We start from the raw sequence: 24,951 nt of genomic DNA, 5'->3' as shown, positions 1-24,951 counted from the left end.
GAACTTAAATGTAACTTTAAAGGCCCTCTAAGGCAAACGCTTTCTAAATTTGACACGCCACAGAGAAAAATACTGTGAACAACACTGGCAAATTTGAATGATTTAAAAAAATACATAATCATAATAAATAATCCACACGCTGCTGTCACACCGGAATTTTCTAGTGTTTACCTCGCTCTTTCGCCTTCTCTTCCATGACGTGTGCACTCACAGATGACAATGAGGCACTCGAAAGCGGCTATGCTCTTCCGCTGTTCTTTGTGTGATGCGCGGGCATTCACAGCCAACAACGGGGCACTCTAAGGGACGAGCAGACTATGCAATGGGGAGACGCATGCGCCAGAAGAGGCGGGCGAAGGCGCAACTCTTATACAGCTCGGAAGGCGCAACTCGTGCGGGGGCCAAAGTGCAACAATGGGCCTCGGTTTAGCCACACACAAAAAGTCGTGAAAACTGACCTGGTGAGAAATGAACGCTATATCTTCACAATTCTGCAACCTTTGCAGCATTTGACTATTGCGTTTTTGTTTTCTTGTCTGTGTCATGTAGCTAAATGAGATAACAAAAACATTAAACAGCTCTTGAGTATAATGTGGTGCAGTTGTACATGACTGTAAAACGACAGCCTCAGTATTTATTACAACTCTGACAATGTGATCTTCCGTGGAGGCTAATTATTAACCTACAGATACTGTTTTTGCTTGTCGTCTGGATTATGTAATGATTTCCAAAACGACTTTCTATTGTACAGGTGTCAAACCGGTGGCCCGGGGGCCAGATCCGGCCCGCCGCATCATTTTATGTGGCCCGCGATCGCAAATCAAAATGGCTCACTGTGTTCTGGTGTAATGCCATTGGGATATTTGTAAGCATTTTTACAAAAGAAATGTAATAGTTGATTTTTATAGGCTTCTGATTTCAAAAGTGGCTATTCATCAATGTGTTGTGTATATTATAAAGAAATTAACATTGCAAAGAGGAACTATGCAGCAAAGTTAGAAAAACAGTTTAGCGCTAACGACGCTAAATGACTCTGGCATGCTTTCCAATCGCTGACAAATTACAAGCGACGATCCCCCCCAAGCTGAGACCAATGGCACACTAGCCGACGACTTGAATACCTTCTACTGCCGATTTGAAAAGGACACTTTCACACCCCACACCCACCCACCGCCGCACCACCGACAACAATCGCACCACCGACTTCCGCGTCAACCATCCGCGAGCAGGATGTGAGACGCATCTTCAAACAACAAAAGATTAACAAAGCGGCAGTCCCGGACCATGTGTCCCCATCCTGCCTCAAATTCTTATTTGACCAGCAGACCAGCTCGCTCCAGTCTTCACACAGATCTAAAGAGGATTCTGATTCTGATTCTGATGAGGTAATCTTTCAGTTACATGGGTTCACAGTTGTAGCGGCCCTCCGAGGCAAGTCATAAGTACGATGTGGCCCGTGACAAAAATGAATTTGACTCCCCTGTTCTATACCATGATGGAGGCGTGTAAAGACAAGCCCCCCCCCCAAAAAATACATCTCTTGTATGGCATCACATGTGCCTAATGGTGTGGCATGTTTGAGTATATGTAGCTGAGTACCGAGGCTGTCATTGTATGGTTTTGTCTCAGGTGGCTATGTGTCAAACAGCCTCGCCATCATGACCGACGCTGTGCACATGTTGGCGGATGTGGTGGGTATCCTTTTCTCCCTGCTTGCTCTGTGGCTGTCCACTAAACCACCCACCAAGAGATTCACCTTTGGACTGCATCGCCTCGGTAAGGCTCTCCTTTCAAGACCCCAAAGTGATGCGTGACAATTCTTAACTGAGGAATGAGTGAAACCGGTGGAACAATTAATCGAGGCGAAAATGAAACTAGTACATTTTGATATTTTGTACTGTCTCTGGTGCAGAGGTGATATCGGCGGTCCTCAGTGTGACGCTCATCTACATCCTGACGGCGATACTGCTCTTTGAGGCCGTTCAGAGGACGCTTACGCAAGACTTCGACATCGACGGCGACGTCATGATCATCACGGCGGCTGTGGGCTTGGCTGTCAACCTCATGTGAGTCTGAATGTGTGCGGCGCACTAAATGAGAGCCGCAGTCCAGTGTGTGTGTGTGTGTGTGTGTGTGTGTGTGTGTGTGAGAGATGAATTTAAGTATAAGTGAGAGTGGGTGCGTGACAGAGAGTGTGTGTTTTTTTAAGTGTGACTCCTGTGATATACGTTAAACATTAAAAAAAAAAATGCATTTCTATTCAGAATGGGCTTCTTATTAAACCAAGGCGGTCACCTTCACTCTCACGGCCACGCTCACCCTCACGGGACCGCAGCTGCGTCGGGCTCGCAATCCGCAGGGTCCGGACACAACCAAAGGCCACGCGGCAGCCTGGCTGTCCGGGCCGCCTTCATCCACGCTTTGGGCGACCTCCTCCAGAGCGTTGGGGTTCTCATAGCTGCATACATCATCCGCTTCAAGGTTCCTTCAAATAATACCTCGTTTGTTTTTGTGTGTGTTTAAAAAAATATATATAATCTTTACGAAGGTCTGATTTGGATCAAATCCAGTTTCTGGTTTTCATCGATTTTCTCCCCTTTTCTTCTAGAAAAAGCAAATGACGATCTTGCTTTTGCTTTTTATTTCTTTCAGAAACAATGTCCTAAAAGTATAGTTTTTTTTCTTTCTTTCTTGGGAAAAAAAACTGTCCATTTTGTCAAAACATGTACAGTAGCTTTCAAAAGTGGGTACACCCCTCACACTTTGGTATACATACTTGATTACCGATCTATTCATGTGATAAGAATGCAAAGTTGTGCACAGCTTGTATAACAGTGTAAATTTACTGTCTCCTCAAAATAACTCACAGCCATGAATGTCTTAAACTGCTGGCAACAAAGGTGAGTACACCCCTAAATGAAACTGTCTCAGGTGTGAATGGGGAGCAGCTGTGTTAAATTTGGCAAATAAAGATGGCGAAGGCGAGAAGAAAATTGTTAGTATATTATATTTCTTCAGTGTTGTACCATCAAAAGATAAAATACGATGTATACAAAAGTGTGAGGGGTATACCTACTTTGGTGAGATGCTGTACGCAAACGCAGTCCTTAATAAATTCACATTTTAAATATGTAACAATTTAATATCGTGAGATCAGACGTCAAACTGCATGCCTTTGCCGCTGCATATTTCTGTAACGCCGCAGCCCCTTCAGCTCTCCCGTGCTCTTTTCTTGTGTACAGGTATGGCATGGTGACCTCAGAAAAATATTTTTGGCTTGGAAAAGGAAAGGTTGACAACATGTCAATAACGCTATGCTTTTGCAAAGAATGTGAAAATGATTCAGCTCGTGTTGTCTCGAGTTGTTATTAAAGTTGCCAATTTTATTTTTACATTTTTTTTTTAATAGAGGGGCAGAAAAGTTACTAACTTGGCAAGACTAAACCTGCTTTTGTAAACTAGCCCCTCTCTGTTCGCAGCTATGTTGTAAGTGTAAGAATTTTTTTTTTTAATAATAAAAAATCACGCTCTACAATATTTTACTTGACGTACTAAATTATATAAAAACAGAGTAATAACGTAAATAAATCGAATTTGGAAGAATTAAGAACCTTGTGCATCATGATTTAATGCTACAATCCAAATTGAGGCATTATAACGCAGGCACATGAAGAAGAATAGTACTACTTCTACTACTACTGTGACTCAGTAAGATGCAGTATTTTGAAATTTATGCCAGTGAATATTGTTATATTAAATGAGTTGCTCCACCGTTTTTGTTCAAGCAACAACTGTCGATGCTAATTGTTAGCATGTCAGTGGTGTTTTGCGTTGTTTGTTCGCATTGAAGCGCAACGCACTTTCTGAAGGCAAAGCTATGTGGTTGCTTTAAATACAGAACATGTGATGATCTTTGTTTTATGTTTAGTTTAAGCGTAAACTTCAACCCGGAGTGGCAATAAACAGCTGGAAGCGTCTTTTTTCATCTTTCGCCATCTGCTAAACACCTGCTTGTTGTGAATTGAATTGAATTGAATTGAATTGAGTTGCGTTCCATCCAATGAATTTGTATGCCGTTCACACCTTTGCGTTCACCAATATATGAAGGTGCTCTGTCTCTCCCTCCTCAGCCGGACTACAAACTGGCAGATCCCATCTGCACCTACATCTTCTCAGTTCTGGTTCTGTTCACAACAGTCCGCATCATACGTGACACGACAGTCATCGTGCTGGAAGGCAAGTATCTGCTTGTTACCCAAACGTGCGACCGTGCGTTCTTCCACGAGGATCCGTGCAGTAGTTTTCCCTTTTTTGGCCGCCGTCCAGGCGTGCCCAGACACCTCGACACTGTGCGGATCAAAGAGGACCTCCTGAAGCTGGAAGCCGTGCAGTCGGTCGACGAGCTGAATATTTGGGCGCTGACTGCGGATAAAACTGCAGCGCTTGTGCATCTTCAGCTCAGTGAGTCACTTCAGCACAATTTGCAAACACTCATAAGCTTCGTTTCATTTCTCGTTCCTTTCGTGGCTTAAAACGGGAACGGGACGTTAATGGACTCGCGCTTGGCTCCATTACTCAGATTCATTTTTAACCATTTGTCTCCACCTCCTTCCTCCTTCCTCCTTCTTTTTGGCACCATTTCAGTGGTGTGAATGCACATTTAATGGAACTTCCCAAGGTTGTGGCTTTTTTCAATCCCCGCGGGGCCCCGCCTGTGTGGAGTTTGCATGTTCTCCCCGTGCCTGCGTGGCTTTTCTCCGGGCACTCCGGTTTCCTCCCTCATCCCAAAAACATACGCTAAATTGCCCGTAAGCGTGAATGGTTGTTTGTTTGTATGTGCCCTGCGATTGGCCGGTAACCGGTTCAGGGCGTACCCCGCCTTCTGCCCGATAATAGCTGGGATAGGCTCCAGCGCGTCCGCGACCATATTGAGGAGAAGCGGCTCAGAAAATGGATGGATGCACGGTATACATCGCATTGTTCCTTTTGGCTCTGAAAGCACTTTTGACCAATTGAAACCTATGAAAACCTCTTCTTTTAATTCCTTATCATTTAATTATACAGTTTGGGTAAAATGGGTTTCATTCTGGACTCAACATTCGAAAATGTAAGTTTTTTTTGTTTGTTTGTTTTCTATTGCATTGCCGCGACATCATTGATCAATTTTTGGACAAAGGAGCAATTTCATGTAATATTTATTCTTAGAAATAAAATAAGCCTCTGTATAATGGTTTGCTGCGTTCCAGAAGAGCAAATGAGTGACATTTTTAATATTAAGAAGTAGAAAGTCTGTGTTCGTTTAGAAACTTTCACCTGTTAAAGAAACCAACAACAACAACAAAAAACCTTCCAAATTACAGACTGTGTACGTGCTAAAGCTGGCCACGAACACGCTGAAAATCGAACGAAGCCTGAGGGTTAAACCATTGCGTGACGCAGCACTGACCTGTCAGGACAGACAGGACTTCACGCTCTAATTTCCTCGAGCCTTGTGCTGCTTCTACTGGTGTCGTGTAAATACGCAGACATACGACGCGTAGATTTGATGATGAAACACCGAAGAAGACCGTCTCAACTAAGCTGCAAAAATAGGAGTTGAATAAATAACTGTGAGTATTGTTACTTTGTCTGTCTGCATGTGTTGCTCCCACTTGTGTTCAAATACACTGCAAGTTGCTTAAAGGATGAGCATTGATGTTAGCTTTGGGAGCTCTTCTGTAGTGTTTTGCATTGTGTGTTAGCATTAAGCTAGCAGACCTGTCGGCTTGCTTTGTTTTACGTGTAGTTTTCAAAGTAAACAACAGTAAACGAACATCTTGAAGACTCCGCCAAACTTCTGCTTGTTGTGCTCCATCCTAGCAAGCGCTCCCAACTCAATTGTGTTAATTTTGCATGCGCACTTTTGCAAGCTCACGTGCCTTTGTCGTGCTCGCAGCGGCGTCCAGTGCCAGCGAGTGGGAGGACGTCCAGGCAAAGGCCCGCCACCTGCTGCTTCGCACCTACGGCCTGACCAGATGCACGGTTCAGGTCCAGACGCACAGGCAGAGGCCCGTGCGCACCTGTGCGCGCTGTCAGCAGCCCAGCGCTTAAACTAGACATTTCTACTCCTCTCACTTCTTCCTCTCTGTGCGTTTCTTTGGAGCCACTTGTTGGCGAGTACGAGCAGAAGGCACCCGGGTGTTGCACCGCCCAGAAGTAACACTCCTGGTGACGGAAAGGGTTACTGCCGCTTGTGAGGACCGACTGAGCTTTGACATGTTCAGCTCAGGAACATGAACCATCGGCACTTTCTCTTAAATCACCATGAAGGCCAATTTACACTTTTTTTTTTTTTTTACACTTTGATTTATGGCAACTGGTGAATAGTTTTTGTTATTGTGTTTTGGGCCTGTATGTTACTTTAACTATGGAAAGCCGTTTGAGAATGTATTCAGTAGCCTTGATATCCATCTTAAGGTCCGTGTACTATATGCTCTTTGTCCTCACGAGTAAGACAACTCGGCGCACTCGTAAAATGGTTGTGTCTTACTAGTAATGTTTTTTTGTCCCCCCCCCCCCCACTACTTGACAACATTTCTACACACTATTAGGACAACTTTGGCTACTGCATGCTACTAATACTACTACTGACATAAAATTCTACTAGTTAACATCTAGAGCTCGATGTCAACTACTGCCGAGTTTTGCCTCACAAGTGACATGTAGTTATCCTACTAGTGCAGTTTTGCCTCGCAAGTAAGGACAGAGAGCTTCCCAGTACTTGGACCTTAAGGTGGAAATCAAGGATATGGAATTAATGCTCAAACGGCTTGCCGTAGGTTACCGGAAAAGTACAGCAGACCGAATCACTTGATGCGGCTCATTGTACTTGCGTTACTAGCCTTTAACTAAAGTCACTTTCTGCTCAGCGACAACACTGCAAGACCGACCCACACTCCTATTTGAACTCAATTGTGTCAACACTGACTGCAGAGTCGTCGCCGGCAGCAGCAGCAGTCGAGTGCAATGAAGGCTGCTGTTACCTCATTGGCGGCTGACGGCGTCGTGGCACTGAGTCAACTCTCCTCCAGTATTTTCCGTGTTCGCAGACAAAAGGGTGACTCCGCGTTCACAAATAGTAAAGCTCTTCATATTCGTCGCAGAATGCCCAAATCTGGATCACATGCTTTGTTTTGTAATAAAATATTGTTTCACTCACAATGCTTCAAATGTTTCTCTTGCAAAGGAGACTTGGAAAGGTGCTAATAATATAGTCACATTTGAACAATCATGTACAGTTAATGCAAAGCATTGAAAAAATGCTCAAATGACCAATGTAATGAGCAACATCAACACTAAAGCTTAATTTGACACTGAGTGGTAATAATTCAATATTTATTACCGTACTATTGCAAAGTACTTTTTACAATTGCAAACCTTATAAATGCATTAAAACGACATTGACTGCAATGTCCTTACCCTCCACTGGGTGGTGCACTTTTATAATGCTGTACAGTACTGTAGTACTTAGGAAATTGTAAACATATAAAAGTAAAGTGTTTGTGTTTCAATTGAAGTATTATCACAGTTTATTAATGAGATCTAGAATTCTATAGAAATTGGTAGGTTGTTGGTTCCCACAAATCTCTCATAGTCTGTCTACAAATTGATGGTATCGTGGTTCAAATAGCTGATTAAGTATATTAATTCATTTGAAATTGGTAGCGCAGTGGGGTATATATATATATATATATATATATATATATATAGAGAGAGAGAGAGAGAGAGAGAGAGAGAGAGAGAGAGAGAGAGAGAGAGAGAGAGAGAGAGAGAGAGAGAGAGAGAGAGAGAGAGAGAGACTGGTTAGAGCGTCTGCCTCACAGTTCTGAGGACCGGGGTTCAATCCCCGGCCCCGCCTGTGTGGTGTGAATGCGAGTGCAAATGGTTGTTTGTTTCGACGTGCCCTGCCATTGGCTGGCAACCAGTTCAGGGCGTACCCCGCCTCCTGCCCGACGACAGCTGGGATAGGCTCCGGCACGCCCGCGACCCGCGTGAGGAGAAGCGGCTCAGAAAATGGATGGATGGATGTTTCTCGTAGCTGATTTTAAAAAGTTTCGATTATCTAGAAATATGTAGTGTAGTGGTTCATGTGAGGTATATAATTATCTAGAAATTGGTATCGTTGCTGATTAAAAAAGTTTATATTGTTGAGGCATATGTAGTGTGGTGGTTCACACAGCTGACTAATGAGGTATGTAAATATAAATGATCTAGAAATTGGTAGGGTCGTGGTTCATGTTGCTGACTAATCAAGTCTATAAATATCTAGAAATTAGTAGCGTAGTGATTCACATAGCTGATTTAAAAAGATAGAAATGTGTAGTGGTTGGGGGGGGGGGGGGGATCCCGAGGCATTCCCGGGCCAACCTAAGGATGTAGTCTCTCCAGCGTGTCCTGGGTCGTCCCAGGGCTCTCCTCCTGGTGGGACGTGCCCGGAACACCTCACACCAGGGAGGCGTCCGGGAGGCATCGAATCAGGTGCCCCAGCCACCTCATCTGGTTCCTCTCGATGCGGAGGAGCAGCGGCTCAACTCTGAGATCCTCCCGGATGACCGAGCTTCTCAACCTATCTCTAAGGGAGAGCCCGGACACCCTGCGGAGGAAACTCATTTCGGCCGCTCATCTTCTGCAAAAAGCAGAGATGCAATACTGGGGCCACCAAACCGGACCCCCTCTACGCCTCGGCTGCGCCTTGAAATTCTGTCCGTAAAAGTTCCGAACAGAATCGGTGACGAAGGGCAGCCTCGGCGGAGTCCAACCCTCACCGGGAACGAGTCCGACTTACTGCCGGCAATGCGGACCAAACGCTGACACCGGTCGTACGGGGACCGAACAGCCCGTATCAGGGGGTTCGGTACCCCGTACTCCCCAACCACCTCCCGCAGGATCCCTGTGTCCCCCGGTGTCCACCAACGGGTCCGGGGATTGCGGCCACGAGAGGCACCAACCAATTAGCTGACGAACGAAGTCTATAATTATATAGAAAATGGTCACACAGTTGATCATATAGATGACTTCTAAAATTAGTCTCGTGGTTAATGTAGCTGAACTAGTCAACAACCATTTTATCAAATCACTGGTCATCTAGAAAGGTTATTGTTGTCATCTCGCCCGAATGGTAATTGTTCACATAGCTGACTAATAGTCAATAACTGAAATGAGCAAAGCACCTTCGATGTTTGTGCGTTGCGACACACTCGATACGTCACGCCCGCAAAGTCCTTCCGACACACGACATCCTTCCTCCTCTGCTATTGTTTCCTGAAATAACATTTGAGCTGCACACGCTGTAGCTTGATATGCAGTAGAAATACTCCCGATACATTTTTGAACTTTCATCACTATCGTGACGTGACGCGACTGGAGGCGACGACTCAACTCCAAACGTTGAAGCAAAGAGCGAAAATGTTCCACGGGGATGAATGCGATTCCGGGAAACCTCGCCTAGACTCGCCCGTTGTGATGCGATTAATCATTCATGAGGCAACAGTCGAGCTGTGTTCAATACGACCGCACGCACTACAGCGACTGGTCTGGAATGAGACGTGATAGACTAGAAGTGGATCGTCCTCCATAATAAATAAAATAGGTTGTGGGGGAGGCTTGAAGCGCATGCACACATAAACTGGTTGGACGAGAGTCTTCTTTTCAATGGTGGCAATGACCGAGCGGCAAGATAAATATACTCTATACTCATTATCTAGACATTGGTAGTGTAGTGGTTCACGTAGTGACTAATAAAGTCTGTAATAGTCTAGAAATTGGTCCTGTAATGATTCACGTAGCTGACTAATAAAGTCCATTTATCTGGAAATCGGTACGTCCCACCGGGAGGAGACCCCGGGGACGACCCAGGACACGCCGGAGAGATTACATCCTTCGGGTGACCTGGGAACGTCTCGGGATCCCCCCGGAAGAGACGGATGAAGTGGCTGGGGAAAGGGAAGTCTGGGCGTCCCTGCTAAAGCTACTGCCCCCGCGACCCGACCTCCGATAAGCGGTAGAAGATGGATGGATGGATTGGTACTATAATGGTTCACAGTGACTATCCATCCATCCATTTTCTGAGCCGCTCCTCCTCACGCGGGTCGCGGGCGTGCCGGAGCCTATCCCGGCTGTCGTCGGGCAGGAGGCGGGGTACGCCCTGAACTGGTTGCCAGCCAATCGCAGGGCACATAGAAACAAACAACCATTCGCACTCACAGTCACGCCTACGGGCAATTTAGAGTCTCCAATTCATGCGTGTTTTTGGGATGAGGCAGGAAACCGGAGTGCCCGGAGAAAACCCACGCGGGCACGGGGAGAACATGCAAACTCCACACAGGCGGGGCCGGGGACTTGAACCCGGGTCCTCAGAACCGTGAGGCTGACGCTCTAACCGGTCGGCCACCGTGCCGCCTCACAGTGACAAATAAAAGTTTATTTATTATTGTTAGTAATTATCTAGAAAGTGGTCGCGTACTTATTCGCATAGCTTACTTCTTCTTTTCCTTCGGGCTTGTCCCTTTAGGGGTCGCCACAGCGCGTCATCCTTTTCCACGGAAGCCTATCTCCTGCATCCTCCTCTCCAACACCAACGGGCCTCCTGTCTTCCCTCACGACATCCATCAACCTTCTCTTTGGTCTTCCTCTCGCTCTCTTGCCTGGCAGCTCCATCCTCATCGTCCTTCTACCAATATACTCACTATTTCTCCTCTGGACGTGTCCAAACCATCCAAGTCTGCTCTCTCTAACTTTGTCTCCAAAACATCGAACCTCGGCCGTCCCTCTGATGAGCTCATTTCTAATTTTATCCAATCCGGTCACTCCGAGAGCGAACCTCAACTTCTTCATTTGCGCCACCTCCAGCTCTCCTTCCTGTTGTCTCTTCAGTGCCACGGTCTCTAATCCGTCCATCATGGCCGACCTCACCACTGTTTTATAAACTTTGCCCTTCATCCTCGCAAAGATTCTTCTGTCACATACCACACCTGACACCTTCCTCCACCCGTTCCAACCTGCTTGGATCAGTTTCTTCACTTCCTGACCACACTCACCGTTGCTCTGGACGGTTGACCCCAACTATTTCAAGTCCTCCACCCTCGCTATCTCTTCTCCCTGTAGCCTCACTCTTCTGCACCACCCCTCTCGTTCATGCACATATATTCTGTCTTACTTTGGCTAATCTTCATTCCTCTGCTTTCCAGTACATGTCTCCATCTTTCTAACTGTTCCTCCTGTTGCTCTCCCTTCGCTCTCATTTTCCTCATTCATCAACTCCTCGAAGTATTCTTTCCATCTAGCTAGCACACTGCTGGCACCAATCAACATATTTCCATCTTCTATCCTTAATCACCCTAACCTGCTGCACATCCTTCCCATCTCTATCCCTCTGTCTGGCCAACCTGTTTAGATCCTTTTCTCCTTCTTTAGTGTCCAACCTGCCATACATGTCATCATTTGCCTCGTTTGGCCTTTGCCACCTCGACCTTTGCAATGTGTCGCATCTCAATGTATTCCTTTCGCCTCTCCTCCTCGGTCCTCTCCGTGTCCCACTTCTTCTTGGCTAACCTTTTTCCTTGTATGATTTCCCTTACTGTGAGGTTCCACCACCAAGTCTCCTTCTCACCTTTCCTGCCAGAAGATACACCAAGTACTCTCCTGGCCGCCTCTCTGATCACCTTGGCTGCAGCGGTCCAGTCTTCTGGAAGCTCCTCCCGTCCACCGAGAGCTCGTCTCACCTCTTCCCGAAAAGCTGCACAACACTCGTCCTGTCTCAGCTTCCACCACATGGTTCTCTGCTCTATAATAATGTATAATTTATTAAAATATTTGATAGTGTATTCGATCACATTGCTGACTAATGTATATGTATTGAAATAGGTCTTATAGTGGTTCACATACTGTAGCTAATGAAATCTATATTCATAGTTTAGAAATTTGTCGTGTAGTGGCTAATTTAGCTGAATAATTAAGTCTCTCTTTAGAAATTGGGCGATGTAGTGGTTAACATAGCGGACTAATAAAGTCGATATAACTATCTAGAAATGTATTATGTAACAATCTACAATAATTATCAAGCCATTGGTAGTGTTGGTTCACATAGCAGATCAATAGTCAATAACTGTGATGTTCAAACCAACAGGTGTGTAGCGGTTCACATTGTTGACCCACAAAGCTAGAAAGTCTTATTTACGGTCCATAATTATCTCGCCATTGGTAGTGTAGTGGTTCACATAGCTGACCAGAAAAAGCATTTCATTCAACACATTTATTAGCGCAACACATTTATTAGCATTACATTAAATAGTACAGTGCATTATTCAATGGTGTCACATTTTACATTCATATTTATCGTGCGAGCTATTCCTGGCAGCATGACAAACGTTTGCAGACCAATCTTGCGGTTGATCGGCCTTGTGGTTGCAGAGCTAAAGAGCAGACAGAGCGTTTCCGCACACTTGACTGTCAAAACATCCTAGTTTGTGCGCAAAGGATTCTGTTCTTCCGATGGGTGGGTGGGTGGCCGGGGGCCTGGGGGGCAGGGTCGCGGGAGGTCAGAACGCTTTTCACTTGGTGAGGCTCTTCACCAACTCCAGTTCCTTCACTGGCTGCCACTGCTGATTGATGGTGATAAGCTGTAAAGGGCACAGAAATTAAAACTCATTCTCTGCCAGCCTTCCCAGTTCACATGGATATTTGACTTCTAAAGCTGTCAATGGCAGTGAATGTGTTAAAAGGATCGCGAGTCAGGATTTTTATTTTATATACTGTACTTATCAATCATTCACACTTTTACAGTTGTTTACCACACTCTTCTCTGGGGTGTGTCGAATTTAGAGGACACGGACTTTAATACTACTGGAAGCCATTTACACATTACGCAGTTTGAAAGTTAACACTGCTTAAATATATGAAGACAAAAAAAGACTTCAATAAGGATTGAATGAAATGTTTTGTACATATGTAAATAAAAATTGTGAAAACAAACAGTTCATAAAGGTTGAATGCAAGTGTATCGTACTTAAGTTAAATATAACAGTACTGTATTTAACAGCTATACTGTACGGTTGTCCCTCGCCATATCGTGGTTCACTTTTTTTTTTTCAATAGCACATTTCCAATTTGTCGCGCTGTCGCACGATTTTGCACTCATCATTTTTCCACAGAGACTAATGGTACTGCAGACTCACGTCGCAATAAGTACCAGCACATGCTACAGGAGCGTGTATCCACAGGTGCTCCAGGATTGGCACAGCCACTAGTGCACATTCAAATGCTTTATTCATAAAACAAAACACATCCATACATTAGCTGCACGGCCACAACGGACGCCCAGATGCACTCAACACGCTGACTAACGGGTCCGTCAGTTAGCGGCGAGCCAGTACTGCATTCTCATTCGCTGACTGCAGCTTTTTAAAGCCACACACATTCAAAGTCATAGATACTACAGTGTAGAACATGATGGCGACCCCAAGTGGGCAAAAATAGGACCTGCATCTTACATGCATATTTTGTATTGGTATTAAGTATGCAAAATCCATTTTTATGCCATTACTCAACTAATTGAGTCAAATAATTGATTCTAAAAATCTTCCAACAGGAAGTGTTTATCAGAGTATTGGAAAGGTAAACGAGTGTGGGAATGCTTCATAAAGCTTTAAAATATATATAAACAATAACTACTCGCTACTTCGGGTATTTTCGTCTACCGTGTTGCGTTCTGGCATTGTAACATTTGGCACAGTTCCAACATTTATTTCAGTGATTCTTCCAGTTCCACTAGAGGGAACGCACATATCACTATTGATACTCGCACCACACTTTGACATTTACTGCTCTATTTATGTTATTCATAGTAGTTATAGTAGTCGTAGTAGTATTGTGTGGGTGTCACAACCCCCCCTCACTTTTTGTTACCAGCATGGTGGGGTGTGTCAAGCATTGTTAGCCAAAGTTTTTTTTTTGTTTTTTTTTAATGTTTATTAGTGTATGAAAAAATGTATAACAGGCCATAGTTTGGACACCACTGGCAATGACTTGTACAGAAGGCCACAGAAGAAGAGCAGCTTCTCATTGGCATGCAGGCACACACATTCATATCCATTTATGTGGAAAGGCAGTCTGATACTGTCTGTACTAATTCGATAATGTTTCTTCCTCTGTGACTCAGCCGCTTTCACGAGCCCTCGGGAAACTTTTGTTCTCATCTCAGCTGTAATTTGAACCAAAAGTGCCTCAAACCAAAAAAATATGGTGAAAGTTTTTCACCTTTTGGGGCTTGGATGGATCCACTCTCTCCCATGGTTCTGGATTGGAGGTCTTATTCAAACTGAAAACAATACAAATGCAGCACAATCAAACCTTTTGACGAAAACACACAAACAGGACAGCCGACAACAACTCTCGCGCCACTCACATGACGTCAGATTTGGTGAGAAGAAAGTAGATGGACGCCGTGGTGGCGCCGGTCGCTGCAAAAGCCGTGAAACCGAGCAGCGGGATCAGCTGCATGCAATTGGATCCAGCGTTAAATAATATTTTAAAATAATGGGGAGTGGGGGGGGGGGGGGGTGGCTTCAGCTTTGATCACTTACAAAACAACATCATGGAAGTCAAACTCACCTCTTTTTTCTTGTTCAACATTTGGAAAAATCCCCTCATTTTGCACAACTTTGATACCTGCAAAAGGGGGGGAATTTTCCAGTAAATTTCCATAACTTTTCCGGTAAATCTCCATGGAAAGTTAAGATTGGGAATTTTGGAAATACAGTTGTGCTTTGAGATACATGTAGACGGTCAAAACTCCTCAGTTAGCCACAGTAATAAGAGTTGTTTTTTCACAGCAGATAAAGAAAATATACCTTTTTGTGATACAGTATTGTCTGCCTATGTGTTACCCCCCCCCCCCCATTTGTATTTAAATATCAGTTGCGGATAGCAGAGATGCTATCAGTCAGCCCAACTATATTGTTTTGCATTGTCAGCATTTAGCTTAGCGGACTTTCCTACGGCAAAGCTACGTGGTTGTTTTAAATACACTAGTAATTCTGTTTTAGGTTTAGTTTGCCAGTAAACTTCAACTTTGAGGCATTAAACAGCTTGAAGCATCATTTTCTGAAAAACTGTTTTACTATATGATAAACTGTTGCGATGCAAGTTGATTGAATTGCCGCCGCACAGCAGTCCTATCAGAAAATCAGCAGAACGATGGCTCGTGTCGCGAACAAAGTCGTATCTCGAGGCACCGCTTATTCCAAATTGGGAACTTTCCATTTATGGCAATATATGAGAATTACATTTGAATTAAAGGTAATTTTATGGAAAGGTATCATATGCAAGCATAAATAGGCAGTAAAACATTTCTGGTCATAAGTAGACATCCATGTAAAATGATACAATTAAAAATCGTGACATTTAAAAAAAATTGACAATTCATTGAACAACAAAATCCGGAATGTTGACTCATTCCCTTTGACCCAACCCGTTCATTTAGTACCAAAAATACACCGCCATCTAAAGATACCATCAGTCACATCCAACATGCAAAAAAAAAAAAAAAAAAATGAAAACTCATCTTACATCTAGCCTCTCAAGCCTGACCTCTGCATTTTTCAGAGGCAATGGGCTCTTCATATTCAAGTGTACTTGAAGTCTGCTTGTTTTAGTTAGGATCATGCTAAAATGCACAGCATAATTCCCTATAAAGAGCCGACTTTCATTTTTGGAAATTCCTGGCTTATCCCCTTTTAATTCCCATGGTAAGTTTCCAGCTTGTATTTGCTATGTTGAAAGGCGTCACGTGTGTAGCGGCTCTCACCTTTCGTCGTCAAGTGGCTCTCGGTGTGCGAGTCAGTGCAGTATCTCCTCCTCCAGGCTGCGAGGACGAGGTGACAGGCACGTAGGCACACAGCTTCCTGCTCTGCTATTCACCAGGGTAGGATTTGCCGACCATTAATGCAACTGATCAATACATTCAATAGTGCCCAGCGCCCCCTTGCAACCTAAAGGGGGAACTGCTTTTGAGAGGTGAGGGGGCGGGAAACAAGACCTCAAAGCTCAGGTTTTTACATTTTATTAAAAAATAAATGTTGGGGGAACTTTAAATGTTCTGATCAGATGTTATCTGGTATGTTTGGATTTGCTGGGCTGTGAGAGAGGGTGTGGTTGTCTTGAGCGACTGCAAGAAGTGCGTGTGTTTGATGCTAGACGCGTCCATGTTTTCTTCTAACGCCAGCAGAGCAGCCTGGAAAACAAAAAACAACAGTTTTCAGATATATGCCGCATTCGAAAAAACAGGAAATCTTACATTTCTGACCCGATCTGAGACTTTAGCGTGAGGAGCGCTATGAAGTGCGTTCTATTACCTCTTTGCAAAGATTTTCCAGGTCAGCTCCAGAATAAAGATCAGTCCCAGCAGCCAGCTCCTCCAAACGCACGTCGGGATCCAGAGGCATGGACTTTGTGCGCACCTTCAGGATGGCCAGACGGGCCTAAACAAAAACCATCGCACATTTATAAATCCTCAATTTGGAAATTCTATTGGCTTTGCGGTCATGCCATGACATCGAGGTTTTTCTGTCTGGTATCTCTCCTTTGAATTTTTGGCACTCCCTCAAAGCTCCCTTGAGCCTGCCTTTGTGATGGTGTTTTTTTATTATTATTTATTTTATTCACTTTGTTATTGTTCTATTGTTTCTAAACTATGTTAAATGGTCTTATGTTCAGTGTGTATCTTTGCATTGTTTTTAAAGAGCTTTATAGATAAAATTGAGCTGAGTTACTTGCAGAATAACAGAAAACTAATATTTTCAACCGATAAACTGAGAAAATAAATAGCTCCTCCTGAACCAATCTGGACCCTAGGTCACAGTTATTTGAATGTTTATAATTACCGTGACATCTATGCTACTTTCTGTTCGCCTGTCTACGGCATTTTGCATTATATGCGAGCATTAAGCTAGCAAACCTTTGGTCAAGGAAATTACATGGTTTGGTTGAACCTTTTTTTTTTTTTTTTTTTAATATAACCTTTATCCAGCCAGGTAGGACACTTGAGAACAGGCTTGCATTTGCAAAGCCGATCTGGCTAAAGACAGCAGTGTAAAAGTAAAATGACAGACAATACAAATACACAACAAACTAGTTCTATAGTTATTTACATAATACATTACATAACAGCATAAAGTGAATCAAAAATTCATAGGCTAAAAAACTGGGACAGCAATCACGTACAGTATCCCTCATAAACTATTTAAACAATAATATTGGGATGAATAAAGTATGTTTTATAATTTCTAAAAAAAAAAAAAAAGTGTTCCAGCCATTTGGGGTAGAAAACTGAAAGAGGTTCCCGGTAATAAAACTGCTGGAATGGAGGGAGAGGGTGGTAGTATGCATGGTGAGCTTAGAGCGAAGGAATAGAAATTGTTGATTTGATCGAGCTTTGTTTGTATGTCTTTATTAAGTGGAGGCAACTAGCTAACCTGCTGGTCTGGTGGCGGCACATAGAGAACGTGGTCCAGTCTGCCGGGCCTCAGAAGGGCACTGTCCAAACAGTCGGGTCTGTTTGTAGCTGCTACAACCATCACGTCTTTGTTGCACACGTCCTGGCTGTCCATCTGTCCAAGAGCACAAACGTATACTAGTAGGAATTGGACTGCACTGGACTGTATACTGATGTCAATTTCACTAAAGTGATCACAAAATCATTACCCTAATAGCATAATTGTCAAAGGTTTTTGAACTTTCTGTCACAATATCAGTAAGAAATACCAATGGGCGTGCTATAAAATGTGTCTTTTTTTTTTTTCTTCATGACTGTGTTGATTTTCTGTCATCCAGGTCATAGTAATCCAAAACGCTTCAAGGAAGGCAACTGGACTCTTCTTTTGTTAGTTGAATTTTTCATTTTATTATTCTTATTATTATTTTCTGTTATTAACCAAAAAGTAAAAAAAAAAAAAAACAGTCAATTACGCTAATAGGTTATCAAAATGCAAATAAAAAAAAGTGCGTAGCTTTAAAAGGAAACATAAGGCTTAAATCTTTTCACCTCGATTTTTTGTTACATTTTTAATCAAGAAAAATAGCAATAATTAATATTGTAAAACATGATAAAAGAAAATGTCATGAAATAAACAGGTTTTATAAAGTGTAATTAATGTAAAAATCACACACACATTGTAGTAGTTGTGTGTTGACGTGTGCTCTTAAGAGTCACACCCTCCTGAATGATGTCAGGAGCTCAGATTTCCATTTTTCAATTCCGCTCCTGACAAATGTTTTTTTCATTAGTGTGTTTGGCTGTTAGTTCCGGTCATTAAACGTTTTTAAGTGCATCAACGACCTTTGCACTCCTTTTTCCACTGCACGTATGTAATTCATATTTTTGCCACAACGCAAGATAAAAACAACACAAAACACGGGAACAAAAATAATAAAATAAAACACTTGACCAAGCAACAGCTAATAATTATACAATCCTCCACCAAGTTGGGTCACTCTTAAGTTCACTGTAGTACCGTATGTTCTGTGTCGGCACACAAATGTCTCAAAGCAAATTTATTTATATAGCACATTTCATAATCAAGGAAACTCAATGTGCTTTACATGATTATAAGCCTTAAAAACAAAGAAAAAATATAAACGCACAATGAAAAGAACTTACACGGCAAGAAATATCATTTAAAAGTGGAAATGCTCTAAAAAGCATGAGGAAAAAAACGAAGGGTTTTTAACCTGGACTTAAAAACATTCACACTTGGGGCCGGCGTCACTTCTGTTGGCAACTTCTTCCATTTGAGTGCAGCATAATAGCGAAATGCCGCTTCAGCATGTTTGCTTTGGACTCTGCGCGCCACTATTTGACCTGAGTCTGTCGATCTCAGAGCCCTACTGGGTACATTTTCCTTAGCATTTCTTTCATGTATTCAGGAAAACCCTTTCGTGATTATAGACTGACTGGGAGCCAGTGTAAAGACTTTACAATGTGAGGAATATGACCTCTTTGTTCTGGTCATTTTGAATGAGCTGCAGCTGTTTAATGCTCTTTTTGGGGAGTCCACTCAGAAGACCATTAAAACAGTCAACTCTACTTGAGAAAACACATGGATGAGCTTCTCCTGGTCTGCTCGGCACATGCAAGCCTTCACTCTGGTTATGTTCTTCAGATGGTAGAAGGCAGTTTTGTAATTGATTTGATATGACTGTTAAAAGTCAGATCGGAATCCATCAGTACACCAAGCTTTTGGACTTGGGGTCATTGGTTTTCAAAGAGAGTGACTCCGTGTATTTACGAACAGCAATCCTCAATCTCAGTTTTTTTTTTTTAAGAAGAAATGTTTGGCTCATCCAGTTATTTATCTGTTTTAGACAGTGACAAAACCTCAATTGAACTGTAGTCATCTGGAGACACTGCTAGATATAACTGTGTGTCATCTGCATAGCTATGATAGTGAAAATTATAGTGCTGAAGAATTTGACCCAAGAGTGTAGCATATAGGCGGCACAGTGGACGACTGGTTAGAGCATCAGCCTCACAGTTCTGAGGACCGGGGTTCAATCCCCGGCCCCGCCTGTGTGGAGTTTGCATGTTCTCCCCGTGCCTGCGTGGGTTTTCTCCGGGCACTCCGCTTTCCTCCCACATCCCAAAAACATGCATGAATTGGAGACTCTAAAATTGCCCGCAGGTGTGAATGTGAGTGCGAATGGTTGTTTGTTTCTATGTGCCCTGCGATTGGCTGGCAACCAGTTCAGGGTGTACCCCGCCTCCTGGCCGATGACAGCTGGGATAGGCTCCGGCACGCCCGCCACCCTCGTGAGGAGAAGCGGCTCAGAAAATGGATGGATGGATGGTGTAGCATATTGTCCGCTTTTTAGGTCGCCCCAGGCGCCTCGGGAGGGACGTCTCGTTCCCGGTTGTGTTCAAGAGGAGAAGAGTTCATCAGCAAGGCGAGTTGGTGAGAGTTTAGTTAGCACAGGATTTTTATTATATAGTCAAAATCACACTTACAGAAGCTTCTGGGCTCGTATGCCGGTCACCACTTGGAGTGGATCTTGCAGTTCAAGCCCCTAATTACGTGTCTCTCTTCCCGCCTCTGTTGTGCGACTACAACTTTGTTGTTTTCGCCTCTGTTGCGTGACCACAACTTTGCTGTTTTCGCCTCTGTTTCGCAACAGGTTTCATAAGCTGGCATTTGAGGCCTTACAATTTTAACAATATACAGGCTGAGCAGAAGGGGTCCAAGAACTGACCCTTGAGGGACCCCATAGGTTATTGCCATTCAATGAGATTGAACACTTCCAATGGTTACAAAATAACTCCAGGTAGGCCCTGAACCATGTAAGGACTGTTCCATTGAGTCCGACCCACGTTTCCAACCTTCAGCAGTATATTATGATCTACCGTATCAAAGGCCACACTGAGACAAGACCAGTATTGACACCTTTCCCGAGTCAGTATTCAACCTCGTATCATTTAGCACTTTGATAAGAGCAGATTCTCCACTGTGATGAGTTCGGAAACCTGATTGAAATTTGTCAAAAAGTCCATTTAAGTTCAAGAAATTGCTGAGTTGTTTAAAAACAACTTTCTCAACGATCTTGCCTATGAAAGGGAGATTTGAGATGGGTCTGTAGCTTGCTAACAGGGAAGCGTCCACCATTCTATTTATTTATTTTTTTTTTTTTGAAGAGGCTTAATGGTAGCTATTTTAAGAGCTTTAGGAAACTCGCTGACTGAAGTGAGCAATTGTTTGCTGCAAATCAGCTAGCATAGACTTCGCAATAGCTTTGAAAAAGTCAGACGGTATTGCGTCAACATATTACATAATTGCCCCTTTAGTTTGGCTAGTTTTAAAAAAAATTCACGGGCCATTTGGAGGTTTGACACTTGTGGTCTAACCTGCTCTGGAGTTTGACTCTCCTCTGCTCCCTCCACCTGGAGGATCTTCTGCGTGCCCCTCCTTTCCAGCGTCTTCAGGCCGACGCCGTCCATCTCGTCGAGGAGCACGGACAAGAGTCGAGTCTGAACGCTGTTCGGCGCCTGACCGCTGCACCGCGAGCCAATCACAGAGTCGATCTCATCCAGGAACAGGACGCACGGAGCGCAGGCCCGCGCTTGACGAAACAGCTGTACGAAAGAGATTAGCTTGTAGATGAAATGAAACAAGACAACACAAACACACAACACATACTGCCACTTGTTGTTAAGTGAGTTAAGTTCACTGCTAGCATTTTAAGGTTCTTTTACTACTTGTTAAATGTCTCAACAGTCTTGGGCCATCATATCTTATCTGCTATGCATTCATCATATCAAGCCTCGCGGGTCCTGACGTTCTCTGGCACTGGGCTTTTAATCGCTTCTAGTGCTAGAACAAAAAAACAAAGCTTGGCCGAACGACTGCTCACATCTTGAAAAACTCAGAGGTCGGGTCGCTCGTATCTCAAGGGACTGCTGTAGATTGAGGAGACCGAGCACCTGTGACAAGGCCTTCTCTGAGTCTCCCACGTAGGGCGAGTAGAGGTCGGCGCCGCTAACGGACAGGAAGGTACAATTTGAGGCAGAGGCCGCCGCTCGGACCAGCGTTGTCTTGGCGCACCCCGGAGGCCCGTAGAGGAGCACGCCACGAGGCCGACGCAGACCCAGGCGGGAGAAAGCTTCGGGGTACATCGCTGGCCATTCGATACTCTTCAAATGTTCACATGCAAGCACACAGAGTAAGACAGAATGAATGGAAAGCAAGTAACAACGGGAAACCAAAAAGTGAAACCCAATCCTTCAAAAACTCACTGTTATCGTGCTCAAGCCAAAGCAGTAAAACTATCTTATAATCAGTTCAGTTTCGTTTACCCCTCAACCCACAATTTAGAAAGTGCTCTTAGTAGGATGCAGTGAGGTTTTGGACCACTCCAACCTTCAACCACTAAAAGTGTGCCGGAGTGAAGGATTCTATCATTCACGGGACATTTTCTAGGGACACTACAGTGTTAAGATGCCACCTGCTGGCTCAAAAGCAGAACGCAGCTCCCGAACGCTCCTCACCCAAAGACCGGTGGATTTCCCATGAGGCAAGCACTGGCAGTTGCCTGGGGCGCAGAGATTTCCAGGGGCTCCTCAAATGTCTCATAAAAACGCAATAATAAAGTTTTCTTGGGTTTAAAGCAAGTATTGATCTTGATTCATGCACTTAAAAAAACTAAATTCTGGATCTATCATGAACATTTCTAGTGCACCCCCCTCTCATCTCATGCAATGGACTGGTCCATCTTCTCACTGCGCACGTGCAAACTTGATTCAGGCTCTGTTTTAATCAAAAATGCCGAAGGTTTCAACCTTTTTCACGGTGACACCAAATGTGTGTAACCGAGAGCTGCGACTGCGCTCTTGCTCGCAGTAGCACTGCTGTCAGTGTCAGCTGAGGAGGATGCAGTAGAGAGGATTTGAGCAGTGCCATATATGTAAACGCAGAATGTTCGATACGGCTCTTGTATTTCAAGTGTCCGGGGAGTGTACTGTCTAACCCACTGCATGATATATATTCTAACCATGATGAAAGGTTTTTATTTCACCTGTCTCAGTTTCACTTTAATGTCATCAAGACCGCCGACCTGCTCCCAGGTCACAGGAGAGAGATCCGTCCGGCCCAGGCTGCTCCGCAGGCAAGAAGGTCGCACCAACTTCTGAGCTTCGAGGAAATGTTTCAGTAGCAACGTCTGCTCCCCTAAACCCTGTGTGAAAAGATGACAGGGAAGTTTTACACTGAACTTCACTTGACTGACATAAAACGTTTTGTTTAACGAAGTTTGTAATTGCATTTGGGTGCCAAAAGATGGAAGCAAAGCACTTAAAATGGAGAGGACCAGAAAGCATCAAAAACCATGCATCTGGCATGTACACAATCATGAACCCATGTTACATAAATGAATGTATTCAGTGTCTCAATTATTCATTACAAACAAACCACCTCATCAATAGTATTAGCTAGCATACAAGCCGTTTTTTTTAAATTAATTTAATGAGAAATTGCCTGTAGGTGTGACTGTGTGTGCGAACGGTTGTTCGTTTCTATGTGCCCTGCGATTGTCTGCCGACCAGTTCAGGGTGTACGCCCCGCCTCTCGCCCGGAGATAGCTGGGATAGGCTCCAGCACGCCCGCGACCCTTGTGATGATAAAGCGTTACAGAAAACGGATGGATGGATAAATGAACAACATTTCAACGTTCGCAAACAATTTTCAGCATGTACGTCTGCGTGGAAGAAAAATATACAGCATATATACATCATAATAAACAGTTTAAGTATTGTGAGTGAGTGATAGGAGTGATCAGTCTAGTATATAAAATGATCGACTTAGAACTATGCACATATGGAATGTGAAAGGAAGGCGATAACCCACGCGAGCGCAGGGAAAACATGGCAAACGCACAAAGGAAGCCCAGGGCCCAGATTTGAACAACAAACCTCACAAGTGGAAGGCAGACGTGCTAACCACTTGTACACCGTGTGGCCATGAATGAACTTTTCTACGTGATTCAAATCTATCGAGACGCATCCGTGCAACAAGATGATCCATATGATGCACCGCCGGATTTACCTTTGCGTTTTCCCGCATAGCATGCATGGCGGCCTCCCTGCACAGGGCGCTGAGGTCTGACCCGACATAACCTGTAGTTCTCCGTGCCAGCGCTGTCATATCCACGCTGCGACACACCGGCATCTTCTCGCACAGAACCGACAAGATAGCTGCTCTCTGCCTTAAGGTGGGAGGCCCAATGATAACCTAAAGATATGGCAAAATGTCTCTATTCTTTTAGACATCTGTGATAAGGCGCACAATAATGTAAGTGGGTGTATTTTTGTACTTCTCTGTCAAATCTTCCAGGCCTGCGCAGGGCCGGGTCTAAGCCGTCCGGACGGTTGGTGGCACCGATGACGAGGAAGCGATCCGATCGGTCCGCCCCATCCATCAGCGTGAGGAGCTGAGCCACCAGGCGGTTCTCCGGTGCGGACGAGCCGCTTCTTCTCGGGCAAAGAGAGTCCAACTCGTCCAAAAAGAGTACGCACGGACCCTCCTCTGCTGTGCTGCGCGCCTGCGCGAACACGGCTCGCAACAGCTCCTCGCTCTCGCCCGGGCGTGACCGCACAACCTGGAACATTCGATTACATAGATACGGTTAGACAGATGTGGAATATCAGATATAAAATGATATACAATGAGAAAATGAGGAATTATAATACACTGTACAGTGTACAAAACTGCTGATATACTGAATATATATGCATAATATTGCACATGGAAAGTAATATTTGAACAACTAGTAGAAATTGAGAGGTATAAATATGGATCATAAAATAACTGTACAGCACGTATGCTAATATAATAATATTGAAAGGCTATGAATCTTTTCCAGCTCCCTCAAAAAAGAAGCACGGTTTTATTGTTGCGTCTTTTGAATAAAGAAAAATAGCACTACTTTGTATCATAAAAACATATTATAAAATAAGAGAATGTGAAGAAAGAAAGAAAGAAAGAAAGGATATTCCTCTATTGTAAGATACTTCTTCCAAAAAATGGATTGCGACTTACTCCACAACTTCCTGCACAGTTAATCGAGGTTGTGTGATGATAGAGCAAAATGAGCATCAAAATGACTTTGAAAGGACTTGACCTCTGGCCCTCTGACCACCACCAGGCCGGCGCCAGCTTCTCCGACCACTTTCCGAACCAGCTGGGTCTTCCCGACGCCCGGCGGCCCCACGAGCAGCACGCCCCTGGGACACGACACCCCGAGAGAAGCCAGGGTGCCAGGATAGAGAAGCGGCAGCTGCAGCATCTCTCTCAGCGACGCGCTCACCTAGGGGGCATTTTGCGAGCAAACTGTCAGAGGTGGCGAAAGTCCTCACATTTAAGATGAAGTGCAGTATTG

General features: G+C 44.1%; 3 protein-coding genes across 7 annotated transcripts in view; 1 reads left to right on the top strand and 2 right to left on the bottom strand.

Annotated features, from left to right (window-relative positions):
* Positions 1 to 12,951, top strand: part of slc30a4 (solute carrier family 30 member 4) — a 17,583-nt gene extending 4,632 nt beyond the window's left edge. The window contains exons 4-10 of one of the 4 annotated variants that reach the window (XR_009768196.1): positions 1,630 to 1,776; positions 1,913 to 2,066; positions 2,265 to 2,481; positions 4,131 to 4,236; positions 4,327 to 4,461; positions 5,361 to 5,609; positions 5,936 to 6,024. Coding sequence is in view for 3 of the 4 variants with exons in the window: in XM_061670903.1 (XP_061526887.1) it covers positions 1,630 to 1,776; positions 1,913 to 2,066; positions 2,265 to 2,481; positions 4,131 to 4,236; positions 4,327 to 4,461; positions 5,936 to 6,090 (914 nt within the window). In the remaining variant the exon portion in view is untranslated. Of the gene's footprint in view, positions 1 to 1,629; positions 1,777 to 1,912; positions 2,067 to 2,264; positions 2,482 to 4,130; positions 4,237 to 4,326; positions 4,462 to 5,360; positions 5,914 to 5,935; positions 7,443 to 11,621 lie in introns of those variants that run through there. The other 3 variants (XM_061670904.1, XM_061670903.1, XM_061670905.1) reach the window with 3 other exon arrangements.
* Positions 12,275 to 16,082, bottom strand: c2h15orf48 (chromosome 2 C15orf48 homolog). 2 transcript variants are annotated; one of them, XM_061670914.1, is made up of 5 exons: positions 15,842 to 16,082; positions 14,647 to 14,703; positions 14,441 to 14,529; positions 14,293 to 14,353; positions 12,275 to 12,656 (listed from the first exon to the last, which is right to left on the bottom strand). In XM_061670914.1, exons 2-5 carry the CDS (start codon positions 14,683 to 14,685, stop codon positions 12,588 to 12,590), a joined length of 258 nt encoding a protein of 85 aa, XP_061526898.1. In that variant the 5' UTR covers positions 14,686 to 14,703; positions 15,842 to 16,082; the 3' UTR covers positions 12,275 to 12,587. The 2 variants fall into 2 exon arrangements, with proteins under 2 accessions (XP_061526898.1, XP_061526897.1); XM_061670913.1 differs by lacking the exon at positions 15,842 to 16,082 and adding an exon at positions 15,604 to 15,835.
* A 40-nt stretch (positions 16,083 to 16,122) lies between these two features.
* The window catches only part of afg2b (AFG2 AAA ATPase homolog B), a 9,764-nt gene continuing 935 nt past the window's right edge, over positions 16,123 to 24,951 (bottom strand). The window contains exons 2-10 of the mRNA XM_061670902.1: positions 24,694 to 24,879; positions 23,887 to 24,171; positions 23,619 to 23,804; positions 22,594 to 22,752; positions 21,503 to 21,712; positions 20,927 to 21,154; positions 17,508 to 17,642; positions 16,389 to 16,514; positions 16,123 to 16,267 (exon numbers count right to left, since the gene is read on the bottom strand). Of these exons, the coding sequence (XP_061526886.1) occupies positions 16,124 to 16,267; positions 16,389 to 16,514; positions 17,508 to 17,642; positions 20,927 to 21,154; positions 21,503 to 21,712; positions 22,594 to 22,752; positions 23,619 to 23,804; positions 23,887 to 24,171; positions 24,694 to 24,879 (1,659 nt within the window). The 3' untranslated portion in view covers position 16,123. The remainder of the gene's footprint in view (positions 16,268 to 16,388; positions 16,515 to 17,507; positions 17,643 to 20,926; positions 21,155 to 21,502; positions 21,713 to 22,593; positions 22,753 to 23,618; positions 23,805 to 23,886; positions 24,172 to 24,693; positions 24,880 to 24,951) is intronic.

The sequence above is a fragment of the Phycodurus eques genome, chromosome 2, assembly GCF_024500275.1.
Source record: "Phycodurus eques isolate BA_2022a chromosome 2, UOR_Pequ_1.1, whole genome shotgun sequence".
Taxonomy (NCBI): Eukaryota; Metazoa; Chordata; class Actinopteri; order Syngnathiformes; family Syngnathidae; genus Phycodurus; species Phycodurus eques.
This window is presented reverse-complemented; position numbering and strand designations above follow the sequence as displayed.

Excerpts from the sequence above, each read along its gene's own strand:
- c2h15orf48 (XM_061670913.1), bottom strand. The coding sequence starts at position 15,699 with ATGATCCTAACTAAAACAAGCAGACTTCAAGTACACTTGAATATGAAG. Across the intron at positions 14,704-15,603 it reads TCAGGCTTGAGAGGCTAGAT|GTATCAAAGTTGTGCAAAAT; the intron begins GTAAGATGAGTT and ends CCCCTTTTGCAG. Across the intron at positions 12,657-14,292 it reads ATCCATCCAAGCCCCAAAAG|CTTATCACCATCAATCAGCA; the intron begins GTGAAAAACTTT and ends TGCCCTTTACAG.